Source organism: Passer montanus, unplaced genomic scaffold (genome assembly GCF_014805655.1).
Source record: "Passer montanus isolate IOZ18808 unplaced genomic scaffold, ASM1480565v1 scaffold8, whole genome shotgun sequence".
NCBI lineage: Eukaryota > Metazoa > Chordata > Aves > Passeriformes > Passeridae > Passer > Passer montanus.
Window position 1 is genome coordinate 13,386,541 of NW_024373256.1, and position 13,350 is coordinate 13,399,890.

Sequence of the window (13,350 nt, forward strand, 5' to 3'; positions counted from 1 at the left end):
AAATAAACACAAGGTAAGCAAAACAAAACAAACAAACAATCTCTTCTTTAGCAACAGAGAAATAGAAGCATGAAGCTGAGGTGACGCGCTGGTATCTCCTGAAGTCAGGGAAGAACAGGAATTGAGCTCTGCTTATTTTTTACCTAAGTGCTGTGTGGTTTTACTACAGGATTAAAGTCCCCCAGACACCAACATCCCAGGACCATGGTGAGGAGGAAAACCAGGGACAAGAGGCAGTTCCTGATTCAGGAAATACACAAGAAAGCTCATGTAAAGCTGATAATGGTCGGGCAGGAAAAGCTGATGATAAAATGGGCATAACACAGCTGAAGAACTATCATCCTGTTACAGGTACAGCCACCTTTGGGGTTTCTGTCATCCTTCACCTTCCCATTTGTTATTAATAATAATTTCTGGATGTCTCCTAAGATACAAATGGGTTTTTTCTCCTATAGAAATAAAATTGGATTTATATTAAACCAGTCTAAGTTATCCAATGTTGTCTTAGCTGTTTGTGTTTTCTACAGTTGTGAACTGAAGCATTTGTATTTACTATTATTTCTTTACTATATGTAATTTACATTTTCTTTCAACTGCCCATCTTCCCTTCCACTTTTCTTCATATTGTTTTTATGCAGGGAGCTGTTTCTCCTGCTCTAATCCTCTTTTTGTTTCTGTGTGGTCTTTAATCTTCCCTCCCAGTTCCAGGACTTGGACGTTCCCTTGGCTTTCTTCCCAAAATGCCCCGTTTAAGAATGGTCCACATGTTCCTCTGGTACTTAATTTATGGACACCCTTTAAATGAAACACGGCAAAAAGGAGGAAGTGATGGTGAGAAAACACAAGGGCTGGATGAGAATGCAGCTGTAATTGAAGCACAACCAGATGGGACCTTAGAAATTGTGGCAACTGTGGTGAATCCTGAGAGCTCTGCACAGGAGACTGAAGTAGATCTCTCTAGTCAAACAGGTAAGAAGTGGCACATCCTGACTTAACTACAGGCCTGACCATGGTTCAACACTGCAAAATAGATAAAACTCTACTTCAGAAAGGTTTGAAAATCAAGAATTTAGAGATTTTTCAGATAATTTTGGATTTTCAGACTGTGACCTGCCAGTTGTGTGGTGCTCAAGCAGTCACAGTGGGACTCTTGGTGTGAGTGTTGGGTTTGTTGTGTCTGAGGCAGTGTTCTTGTTGGCAGTGTACGTGGATGACTCCTCCTGGATGCGTTACATCCCTCCCCTGCCCATGCACAGGGAGTTTGGCTTTGGATGGGCTCTGGTCAGTGACATTCTCCTCTGCCTGCCTCTCTCAATCTTTGTTCAGATTGTACAAGTCAGCTACAAGGTACAGTGCTCTTTTGGTTTCCTTCAAAGTCTAATGATGTCAGCTGTACCCATAGGCTGGAACAAATATTCCCTTAATCTGTTTTAGCAAAACTAGACCCTGGAGAGGAGACACTTCAGTCTTTTACAGAAAAAGTAGTTGCTTTTCACAGGCTCAGTGAAAAAAAAAATGTATAGCCCTGTAATACTGCAAAGTTTTAAGCTACTATTTTGCCAAGAGCTTTTTATAATCTCACTGAATCCTCTGCCTTATTGATTAACAAGAATAATGTTTAAGCATTTTACAAAAGCAGTAAGGTTTACTTAGAAAATATTTTAGTAGGCAATTCCAGTAACAAAGCTTTATACTTGAGGGGATAGTTACATTTTGCATTCTGATTAATTTCTAAAATAATTCCAGGTGGAAGGTCTGGAAGATTTTTTAAATGATCCACTAAAAAAGCACACTCTGATCAGATTTCTTCCAAGGCCAGTCCGACAGCAGCTCCTCTACAAAAGGTAAGCAGTTGAGTCAAAATAAGTGGCTCTAGAGAGGAACCAAAAGGGGCTGATTGTTTTCTCAGTTATTTCCTGTTTGTGTCGAAGAGAACTGTGGCACTTAAGACAAGGACCATCAATCCTCAAAGGATAGTGTGCCAAACTGTATTTTTCTCTCCCAAATAGAAGGTAATAAGAAACTAATAAACAATATTCATGTATGCTGTCAGGCAGTGCTTGAGAGCTGGGAGGTTCTGTCCTTCATAACTCATGAGGAGGATGTTGCTTCTGTATAAAACACACTCCAGACTGCTGCTAAATTCAGAATTTAATAGGGTCTAAGTGTTGCTGTCCTTCATAAATCTTTCCAGAGGTGCCACATTTCTCAGCTCCTGCCTCTCACACATTCAGTTTCTCCTCATACTCTCCATGGCACATCTGCCATGGTTTGTCATTTCTTTTCCAGGAGATGTAAAACTTGAGGTTGGACTAAGAAAGGAAAGTGATGTGAATGTGTGGAATCAAGAGCACTGTGTTAGTTTTCCCCAGAAAGTCACTGCTGACAATTTGTGAATGGTTGGAGGTTTACATGACATTTTCCAAACCTGCAAATGTGCCTTGGTGAGGGAACAGGGCAGGGCAGTGTCAGCAGCCAAGGCTCGTGGGGAGCCCAGGTTTGCAATTCCAAACCTATTGTTAAATCTGAGCAATTAGAAACTGGATTGATGGCATTTTCTGAAATCTGCAGGCTCCATCTGATGGGGTGATGCAAAACAATATGACACATAACCAAGCTGTCTCTTCAGCCTCCTTTCAGTAAAACTTCTAACTGAGCCAAATTTCTAAGCTTGATCTTTCTGACCCCCAGAGAAAACTCCTGCCAAAATCCAACTGCCATTTAACTGCATTTAATTAGATCTTAGTGAAGTTAAATGTGAGCAAAGCTAATTTTTTACAAACTGTCTGAGAAACTAAATCTTGCAGAAGGTTCCTGTAACTGCCAGAATTTTGCCATAGATGAAGGTATGCAGGATGGAAAATGCTGCACTTTTTGCACTGCCAAAGCTTTGAGCAACTGAAAGCAGTTTCTTGGAGCAGTAATTTTAAACAATCTGAACTCCAAGAATCATTGCCCAGTTCTTCATACATACATGTATGAAGGCCTGTATTTAGCAGTCATGTTTTCTTACTCCTGTCTTCTTTACATAACATGAAATTGCCTGCAGATCTGCTGTTGACCATATTTAATTAATTTATACTTACGTTATTTCTGGCTAATTTTCTTTCTTGTTAGCAAAATTTTGCTTAGTATTTGACTAAAATATTGGGTTTGTGATTTTAGGAAAGGAAATTTGGACCCTTGGGGTATTACATGTTTTCCATTGGCTGATAATTCAAGCAAAAATACTACTTCAGAAATTCTGTAACTCGGTGGTTTGCTGAAAGCTCACTTCTCTATTTTCATGAGTGCTAATTGTAACACACCTACCATTGCTACAGGAGGTACATCTTCTCAGTGGTAGAAAACCTTCAGAGATTGTGTTACATGGGACTGCTGCAGTTTGGCCCAACAGAGAAGTTTCAAGACAAAGACCAGGTAATTAAAAAGAAAATTTAAAGGCAGTTACTCTTCATGAATCTTTCAAGATCTGGGGTTCATAATTACCTTAAATGAAGTACTGATGTTTCAGAGGTATGTGCAAACCTCCAGATCCAAGTAATACTGTAAGTTGTGCAGGTAATTTTTCACCTCTTTCTCTGGAAGGGAGCTACTCGCATGTATAATGCTGAACACTGCACACAATAATGACCCAGGAGGTCCCAGACTGGCTGGACTTAATGAAAAATGAGTATGACACGTTCTTTTCCATCAAGCTGTTAAGCTGGATATCTGACGCAGAATAAAGGCACTGATCAGAGTAAAATAATGAGATTCATATGCATCTTTTTAGATAGAGAGCAGCTGCAAAGGAGAAAGCAGACCAGACTTTATGAGGATGAGAAAGGTAATGAGGCCCCAAACACATCTATTCAAATCCCAAGGGAAGACTTGCAGGAAATAGCCACTCTCTGGAAACTTGGAATATCCTATGCACAAGGGAGAAAAGAAGCTGTTCTAAATCTAGAAAGGAAATTTCTGAATTGCTGTCAAGGGAATTTGGGAATACAGAGCATTAGTGTGGGAATGGGTGTGGCCTCTGTCAGAGCAGTGGCTAAAAACAGCAAAGACAGAAACTGTCCAGTCCTAACCTAGCTGCTGTGTCCTGCTAATTAGGCAGTTTCAGTGATGTTTACAGCCTGAGCTGTGCTGTGTCTGGCAGGTGTTTGTGTACATGAAGAGAAATGCTGTGATTGTGGACACCACCAACTGTGACCTGCACTACAACCTGGCGCAGAGCAGCCGCCCCTTTGAGCGGCGCTGCTACGTCCTCAACACCCTGCAGGACGTGGAGAACTTCTGGTTTGATCTGCAGTGTGTCTGCCTGAACACACCCCTGGGTATGGCACTGTTGGGCCCCCTGAGCACCCTCTCTGCCCCTTCTGGGCACACCACAATTCCTCTTCCCTTCCTGAAACTGGAGCCAGTTTCTATTGGATGCTACAATGCCTGACAGGCAGGAAGAATGATGCTCAGAACTCCATGATATCAGAAGACTAATTAATTACTTTATTATACTATATTATACTAAAACTATATTACACTATTTTACACTAACAAGAACTATCACAAACTAACTAAGGAGAAAACCTGTGTCTCTGCCCGAGAGTCCCAACACACACACGGATCCAATTGGTCAATGAATCCAAAACACCATCACCAGAATCCAATCCAGCAATCACTCAGGTAAACAATCTCCAGAACACATTGCACATGGGCACAAACACAGGAGCAGCAAATGAGATAAGAATTATTTCGATCATTCTTTTCTCTGCTTCTCTCACAGCTTCTCTCAGAAGAAACCTGAGAAAGCTAAATCTCTCTGTGTTCAGAGGGCATGTGAATACCACCGTTTCCACTTCTACTGTTTTGGAATGTTGTACTGTGCATCATTAAAAAAAAAAAAATGGGACCTGTGTCCATATAATTTAAAGTTGTGATCCACTTGTGTTCAAAGCATTGCTGCCCTGTTGGAAATAGCAAAGTTGACAGCCCTTCTCTGTGAGAAGCAGGCATGTTGTATTGAGAAGGGGTGAAAATGGCAGTCCTGTGTGGGAGCAGCAGTTTGCCAGAGCAAGGTGGATTGAAGATAAGCTGAATTCTGAGCTGTCATGCTGAGAGTGAAACCCCTTTGTCTGTCCAGGAGTTGTCCGCTGTCCTCGGACAAAGAGGAGCAGCCTTGCAGAGGAGGAGAGTGCCCTGGATGTGGAAAAGGAGCAGGAGTCAGCAGTGAACAAGCACAACCTGGAGCGGAAGTGTGCCATGCTGGAATACACCACGTGGGTGCTGGAGCAGGGCAGGCCAGAGGAGCTGTTCAGGGGCTGAGGGTGTTAATAGCAAAATCCCTTGAGACTGGAGCCTCTCAGCTGGGTGCTCTGTGCAGTTCAGAGTCCAAGGAGATGTAGTTCTGTTTCATGTTCCCAGTAACCTGGCTGCCAGGCAGGTTGTTGTGCTGGAGGGGGTGGGATGAGCAGATTGGGATTTTCTTCTAGAGCAGTACAGATGTGTGTTGCAAGAGTCCTGAGGAGAGCAGAGTTGGGAGAGAGGGAATGCTTCCCAAGTACAGGGAATGCCAGGAGTAACAAATGTAAGGGTTTTCTGTTCCTGTGTTTTATATCATGGTATCTCAGGTAGCTTCAGCAGCTCCCCAGTGCCACGGTGAATCCTGTCCCTTTGTGCTGCACTTGGCTGTAATTGGTTGCAGATTAATTTCTAATGTGCACTGTGATCTGGAGGTGATCTCTGGAGCATTTCATCTTCTGCCTAATCACATCCAGAATACCTGGGAGGGTTGCATGCTCACAACCTCTGACAGTCATGCAGAACCCCAGCTAAATTTTTTTTATTGTGTTGTGCACTGTGGTTTAGCTCTGTCAATATTCTATTCTGTTTCAATAAACAGTCTGTTTAGAAGTATTTCAGTTAGGTCCTTTTTGCAGGGAGATACATCAAGTTATCTTAAAAAAAATAATGGAGTTGAGGGACCCAATTTCACTGATCCTTGCTTGAACTCTTGCATATGGTCTCTTTGTGTGGCAGTAAATCTTGTAAACTGGATTTCTGGTGTTTACTTGCAGTTAGGCTGGGGATGACTGTAACATCTTTAAGAAAGAAACAGTTTTGGGATTTAATTAATGGTGTAATATTACCCCCTAAACTGGGAGGGCAAGGGGAGAGTTCTGCCCATTGCACACACACCAGTTAAGAGCTCTGAGAAGGAATCTGCACAAAGTAATTCCTGTGGGTTTTGTTCCTTTTGTTGGTAGAGGCAGCAGAGAAGTGGTGGATGATGGAACCATCCCTGGAGATGGGCTGGGAGCTGCAGGTCTGGATTCCAGCTTTTATGGGCATCTGAAACGCAACTGGATCTGGACAAGCTACATCATCAACAAGACCAGGAAGGTGGGTGTTTTAAAATTTATACACTGTAGAGACTTCTCTTAATTTTAATATTCTTAAGGCTGAGGTAGTGACACCAAATTCTGTTTGCATGCTCTCAGTGAGGGTTTGCAGCACTGGAGCTAAATAAGTGCCAGATGTTCACAAATCTTGGTGCTGAAGTGTATGAAAGAATTGGATAGAAATTTTATTTTAAAACCGAATTTTGTATTTGTTAATACATTCAACCAAAGAAGAAATACTTCAGTGAGCGAGCAGCTCACACCACTCAGTGGTTCCTCTTGCCTTTCTGGAATATAGAAATTGTCACACAAAAAGCAAAACATCCAAAACAAGGAAATACACAAGGAAAATACAAAACAAAACAAAAAAATAGTGAGCCCAACACAGGAAAATCAGAGTTCTGGCTAATGTCCTGTCTCTGATGGAAGCTTGTAAGAGCAAGGGATATTTCCTCAGATTGCTCTCCCAGCTGTCTGCAATTTTGGCTCAAGGCCATTCTAAATCTGGGCCTGATGTTTCAAAGCAGTAATAGCTTTTTTTTTTTTATTAATTTGTCTGGTTTTGAGCATATGTAAGTATTTACTATCCCCAGTCTCCTGTGGCAAAGTGTTTCAAATTCCTGCTATGTGCCACCACTTCATTTTGATGCCTTAAGCTCCTCAGTAATTGTAGAACTGAGGGAAGCTGTGAAAAATACATTCTTCCTTATTCTTACTCTTTTGCTGGATTTTTGTAAACATCTCTCATGTCTGTCATATTCATCTCCTTTTTTTAAGACTGACATCTGCTATTCCCAGCATGGAACTGTCCTGTCTTTAATCATTCTTGATGCCTTTATTTTAACCTGTGGTAGTTCTACCAGTCCTTTTTAAGGTGGAAATACAATCTGAGGGTGCTTTAAGGTTGTGACCAAGCACAGATTTTTGCAGCTGCTTAGTGTTGCTTTAGTTCCCTAATTCCATACATTTCCTTTGCTTTTTCACCATTACCAGGCATTGAGCAGGGACTTTCACAGAGCTGCCTGTAATTACTCTCCCCTAAGCAGTGCACAAATCAGACCTATCAGTGAATGTAAAATTAAGTTGCTAATTTATTTCCCTCAGGCAGGATCATTTCACTCTTCATCTGTCTGTTGTTCAGTCACCTCACTGTTGAGCAATAACACAACCTCCAGCAGCTCTTTGGTCTCTGCTTTCCTCTCCACATCTCATGACCAATTTCTGCCCCCAGTGAACTCCACACAAGAGAAGTGGGTTTAGCAGAGAATAGCAAAACTCCCAACACATTGCAGTTGGTTCAGGCTCAGATTTAGGATGGACAGATTGTGCTATAGGAGCCATTTACTTGGTGTTTGTGTTTGCAGTTTGGTTTTGTGCTTTTCAAAAGTTCCTTTGGAATGTAAAATGCTAACACTGTTTTACAGCAAATTCTGCTCAGCCTCTGTAGAAATAAAATAATCAAGCATTTCTTTTCCAGTAATTACTGCTTTTAAACTTGAGGAGATTTCTAACCTTCACAGTCTAGTGGTCATTCCAGTGTGATTTAAGAAAAGCTCTGGAGCCATTTTAATGTGTGGCAGTAATAATACAAATGAGTTCTATCTTAGAGCCAAGGATCTTTTCCTTTAAACTGAAAATTTATTTCTGACACTACTCAGATTATAAAAGTAGATTGTTGTTAAAACCAGTGCACCCCTATTGTATGTCACCTTTTTTAAAGTTGTGTTGTCTTAGGAAAATACAGTTCCTGAAAATGGGCTGACAGCGAGACTCCAAACGTTCCTCACCAAACACACTCTGCCACTCAGTACTGGAGGTAAGGCCTGAGGCTGTGCCACATCCTCCTGCCTTTGTCAAACCCAGCATGAAGGGTGTGGGTTGTCCTTGTCCACTTCCAGTAATCTGAGATGCTCCTGGGGCAGTAAAACAGATAAATGATTTCATTCCCTATTACTGGCTATATGGAACAATAATTTTTTATCTAGTATTGATAACATGGGCTGGTCCTGTCTCCTTACAATGATCTAGAGTACTTCTGGGGCTGTAAAATAGATGTGTAAATAAATTCTTATAAAACAATAATTTCTGTCCTTTGTAATTTCTGACATGCAGTTTGCAGAAAGTCCAGAGGGACCAGACCAATGTTTTGTAGCATTGTTATCCAGCCTAATGTTTGAGCTAAGGACGAGAAAATGCTTCAGGTTGAATGTAAAACCTCAGCTCTGTTCCCTTGTGTTTGTGCACTGTAAACTAGGCTTAATTACTTAATGATTCCTCATTAATGGAGGAATTTATTCTGTGAGCTGCTGAGAAGGGGCATGAAATGACAGGACTAACAAAGAGCAATTCTGAGAGAGCATCTGTCTTTTAATTTACTGAAATTTGTCATTTGGTCTCTAAACCTTAACATTGTAGAGTATCATTGCTATAAAGTTCCACTTCTGTAAATATGTGTCATTTTAGGAAACAAAATTAATATTTTGGGAGAAGCAAAGGTAGGATCAGAGTCACTTATCCAGAAAGAGGAATGTATTGAAATAACTAAAGAACCAACCCAGGATCGAACGAAACGAGTGAGAGGTGGAAAAAGCCAAAAGAGGAAGAGACTTAGGAAAGATGTTGGCAAGAAGACAAAGAAGAAAAAGAAAGGTAAGAAACAGGAAAAAGCAATGTTCTTTACTATGCCTGGGCCTGCAGGAAGCTGCTTTGGCAAAGAGGGTGTGGGACAGGGCAGCTTTGTGGCCATGTCTGTGGGCTGCCTCTGTCAGTGGGGAGAAGCAGCAGCACCTTGTGCCCATGAGCTGTGTGTGAGGAATCCTCATGAAGCTGCCAGAGCAGCTCCCTGCAATCCCTGATTATCAGCTCTTGATAGCTGCCTTAAAGATTCCTCTTGGAATGATGCTCTGGGTTGTTAATTTGCCAATTAAAGTGTTCACTTTCTCATGCTTGGGAGAGCTGTTGCTGCATTTCACTTCTAGACTGCAACTTCCTTCCCTGCTGGTCTCTCATTCTTACAGCCTTGAACTGGTGCTTCTGTGCTAAAAGTTTGAGGTAATCAGAACATAAGGTGCTGAGATAAATGTCTTTGTTTGTTTCCCTGGGTTTGCCAGAAGAGGATTCTGCAGACAAAAGCAAGCGGCTGCGCTACCACGACAAGGCTGACCAGAGCGCGCTGCTGAGGATGACGCGGCTGCGCGTGACCTGGACGGTGCAGGAGGACAGCCTGCTCATGCTCTGCAGGATTGCCAGCCACGTGCTCAACGCCAAGGTGGGAGCACTGCTGATCTTGAAAGACTGGGTTGTATGAACTTATCTAACCGTTCAGTATCCATGCACAAACAACTTCAAAAATGGAGAGATTTGACAAATCAAATCAAATCAAACGATGGGTCGTTGTTAAATGACTTGTTTGAAGGATGGAGTTTTGCACCTTGGCTAAAGGAGCTTTACAAAATAGGTTTATATGCACTGATTATTAATCATAACAATGTTAGTAATAGTACCTTATGTACTTCACTGTACGTAACAAATGATGAACAAAGCCATCAAAGAAGCTTTTTCTATCCAAGAGAGAGGGGGAAGTGTGGGAAATGGATTTGTAGAGAGTTGTCATGGCCTGACAGAAGGCCCACACAATATGCATCCATATGCAAACCTTGAGACAAGAAATGCTGACTTAGAAACACTGGAATAGGACAGACATTGCTGGGAGAGAAATGGAGCTAGAAAAAAAGTTTCAAAGGATGGCTTGCATATAAGACTAGATACTTTGGAGAAATAGAACTATGAAAGATGCATTGTGGTGGGACCCACAAGGGGTCATTTTAGATGATTGGCTTTAAGGCATTTGCAGCATGGTGTGGCTAAAGCTGATAGGCCAAGAAACACTTACAATGTTTGTAATTAGGAAATAGTTGGCTTCTGATTATGATGGCATGAATTATAACATCTGTATTGTCTCACCCTTCACATGAGACTGAAAATGGAATGAAAGTTTTTAAAACACCTCTCAGTTGCCCCATCTCTGGGTCAGAAGAGGATATTGTCCAACAAGCACGGAGCTTCTGGGTGCTGCACAACATTTCACAGCCAGGGCTTCATCCTGCTCTCACATGAGTGCACACACAGTGAGGTTTAACTGCAGACACTCTGTTCCTCCTGCAGGTGAAAGGGCCCTTCGTGCCCTGGCAGGTGGTGAGGGACCTGATGCATTCCAGCTTTGAGGAGTCCCTGGATAAAACCTCCCATTCCGTGGGACGCAGAGCCCGCTACATTGTCAGAAACCCACAGACCTACCTCAATTACAAGTAAGAAGTTTTCTGTGTTCTAGATATGGGCTAAGTTCTCCTGCAGGTACATGGTCCTCCCACGTATTTCTTTTGTTTCATGTTGCTTAAAAATTTCATCTTGTTTGCACCCTGCTGCTGTCAGGTCTGTTTTGAGCTGGGAAAATTTCAGCTCTGAGCAACACCTTCAATTGTATCTCTTGCAGAGTTTGCCTTGCTGAGGTTTACCAAGATAAAGCTCTCATTGACGATTTCATGAATAGAGAAAATAATTATGAAGATCCACAGGTAGGAGGGAAGTATTCCAAAAGTTCATAGAGTACTTTATGCTGTTTGGGTTACTGAGTACTTGCAGTGTGATTCTGTGTCTTTTCTCTTCCTTGAACCTTTAGCTATTTTAAAAATAGCATCATTGTAAAAATGCAGCATCATTGCTGGTTTGGGATAAAGGGGACACAGGGCAGCTTTCCAAAGCCACATAAACAGTCCCCTGTGCAACAGCCACTGTGTTTTCAATGTACTTCTTTATAAACATTCATGACTAAACATCTCTATCTCCTCATTACTTTTTTATCCTTTCAGCCACATTGTTACCTGAGCAAGAAGACATTTTTCTCTGTAATTTGTAATTTTTATTCCAGTTGTGTGTTGAACTGTCACCTTAGCTTCTGTGGATGAGTGCAGAAACACAAGCAACTTTTATCAGATTTGATTGGAGCAGCTAAAAGATTTTATTTCTTTTTTTTCCATTTAAATTAAGCATAATTTCAAACTGAAAGGTTGTTTACACTTTCAGTGCAAGCAATTCCATTTTGATTTTCAGAATTTCTTTCAGAACAGGGACAGTGTCAGAGCAAGATTTTTATCTAGGAATGACAATTCATACCATTGTCAGAAAAGCCCATCAGTTCTGTTGTTAGATTCATGTTGCTTAAAGGAAGAGCAGTTGTTCATTGATGAGACATCACTAAAATAAATATGTGTCCCCATCCCCAAAATCTGTCTTTGGAGGCAAATAGAAACTTTTTTTCAGAGATGATTCCTCTCATGTAACAGGTGTTCTCGCAGCCATGATTGTGCAAACACTTCATGGAGAACATGGAAAAGCCTGCAGGGCTTGAGCAGAAGCTTAAACATAGCTCTAGCAAGAGATCTTGCTGTTAATTCAGGAAATTGTCTTAGAACATATGTTCATGGTGCTTGGCTTGTAGCTGTGAGCTGATTACAGATGGAACCTGCAACTGTTCACTGAATCAGCAAACACAAACTGCACCAGCTTTTCCCTGCCTTGCTTTGGCTGTTGGACTGCTTCTGACTTCAGAATTCAGCTATTGCTACAAGAATTTTCATGCACACTTTAAAAGTAGAGGGGTTTTCCCCATTCTGAGAAGTTGAGGTTGATGACATTTCTGTCTCCTCTTTTCGAAGGTTTGTGCAAATGAGTTTAAAGAGTTTGTGGAGAGACTGAAAGAGAAATTCAGTTCAACCCTGGGGAACCCCAAACTGGAGATTCCTGACACTCTGGAGGAACTCTTTGCCAGGTATTTTAATAATGCCAGGTGCTTTTGGCTCTGCACATGGGGTGAGGCAGTGAGAGGGCACAGCAATTCAGAGCAGGTCTCTTCTCTGGGCATCATTTACACCCTCTGCACCCTTAGTAAGAAAACAAGTTTTACTGAATACAACCAGCAGTGTTTCTTTCATATCCACACTTCCTAAATACATACAAGTGATTTTCAGTTATTTGCATAATTTTGCTGATTTCAAACCATTCTTGTTGCTAAATAAGACTTTTAAACCAGAAATTCGCTACAGCAGACTTTCCTAAATTGTCCAGTCCTCAATCTTAGTGTTAGAGATGTTGCTACTCAGGTGTAACTTCCATTGCAGTAGAAATGTAGCATTCTTCAGATTAACTGCCTCCATTTTCTATCACAATTTGTAGCTGGTTGCTCTGCTGAATCATTTCAGTGCTGCTAAAAGTATTGATAAGGAAGAGCACTCAGCCTCGTGCTGCATTCTCCAGCTCCAGGTCATTAAGCTTTTTCATGATGATTAATACTTGAAAAGCAATGTGGAAAAATTGTGTCTCAGACCATTTTATGATAACAAATTTAGCACCTTTGTAATTTTTCTTATTTTGGGAAGAGCTGTGCATTACAGCAAAAGTGCTGCTGGCTGTAACTGGAATTCCAAAACCTCAATAAAATGACAAATCCTTTCAGTGCTAGAACTGTGTCTTGCCCATTGTTTTATCTCCTTGTCAACAGATATTTGAGTGGAGATGGATCTGGACAGTTCTTTTCCTGTCTGACCCTTGTGCTGAGGGCTGCTGGAGCACACAGTCCCCTGGGCTGGCCCAGCTTGCCTCGTTAGCAGTTGTCCTCAGCAGCCTCTGGGCTTCATGGCTGGTGCAAAATCAGAGAAAATCACAGAAAATGTGGTTCCAGTGTTCTCCTTTCCCTTCCCTTAACTAGATTTCGAGTGCTGGCAATTGGAGAAGACACAAATCAAGGCACAAAAGAGGATAATCTGAGCAGGTGAGCAGCAGTAGCCCCATTTTCCTTATTAGGATCAGGCCACATCAGCCCCTCCCATCTGTGGAAGTCATATAAAGAGTGTCCTAATTCAGTGTTTCCATCTGTTTGCTGCAGTGTATAAATTTATTAACAAAAAAAATA

The 13,350-nt window shown here is 41.6% G+C and overlaps 1 protein-coding gene across 1 annotated transcript in view; it reads left to right on the top strand.

Moving 5' to 3' along the window:
- GTF3C1 (general transcription factor IIIC subunit 1) overlaps positions 1-13,350 on the top strand; it is a 39,097-nt gene that overhangs the window by 14,129 nt on the left and 11,618 nt on the right. Inside the window, exons 14-28 of the mRNA XM_039732682.1 lie at positions 170-351; positions 703-969; positions 1,202-1,347; positions 1,747-1,844; positions 3,324-3,420; positions 4,145-4,322; positions 5,126-5,261; positions 6,249-6,384; positions 8,118-8,199; positions 8,847-9,032; positions 9,494-9,651; positions 10,548-10,690; positions 10,876-10,957; positions 12,098-12,210; positions 13,147-13,209. Coding sequence (XP_039588616.1) covers positions 170-351; positions 703-969; positions 1,202-1,347; positions 1,747-1,844; positions 3,324-3,420; positions 4,145-4,322; positions 5,126-5,261; positions 6,249-6,384; positions 8,118-8,199; positions 8,847-9,032; positions 9,494-9,651; positions 10,548-10,690; positions 10,876-10,957; positions 12,098-12,210; positions 13,147-13,209 — 2,067 coding nt within the window. The remainder of the gene's footprint in view (positions 1-169; positions 352-702; positions 970-1,201; positions 1,348-1,746; positions 1,845-3,323; positions 3,421-4,144; positions 4,323-5,125; positions 5,262-6,248; positions 6,385-8,117; positions 8,200-8,846; positions 9,033-9,493; positions 9,652-10,547; positions 10,691-10,875; positions 10,958-12,097; positions 12,211-13,146; positions 13,210-13,350) is intronic.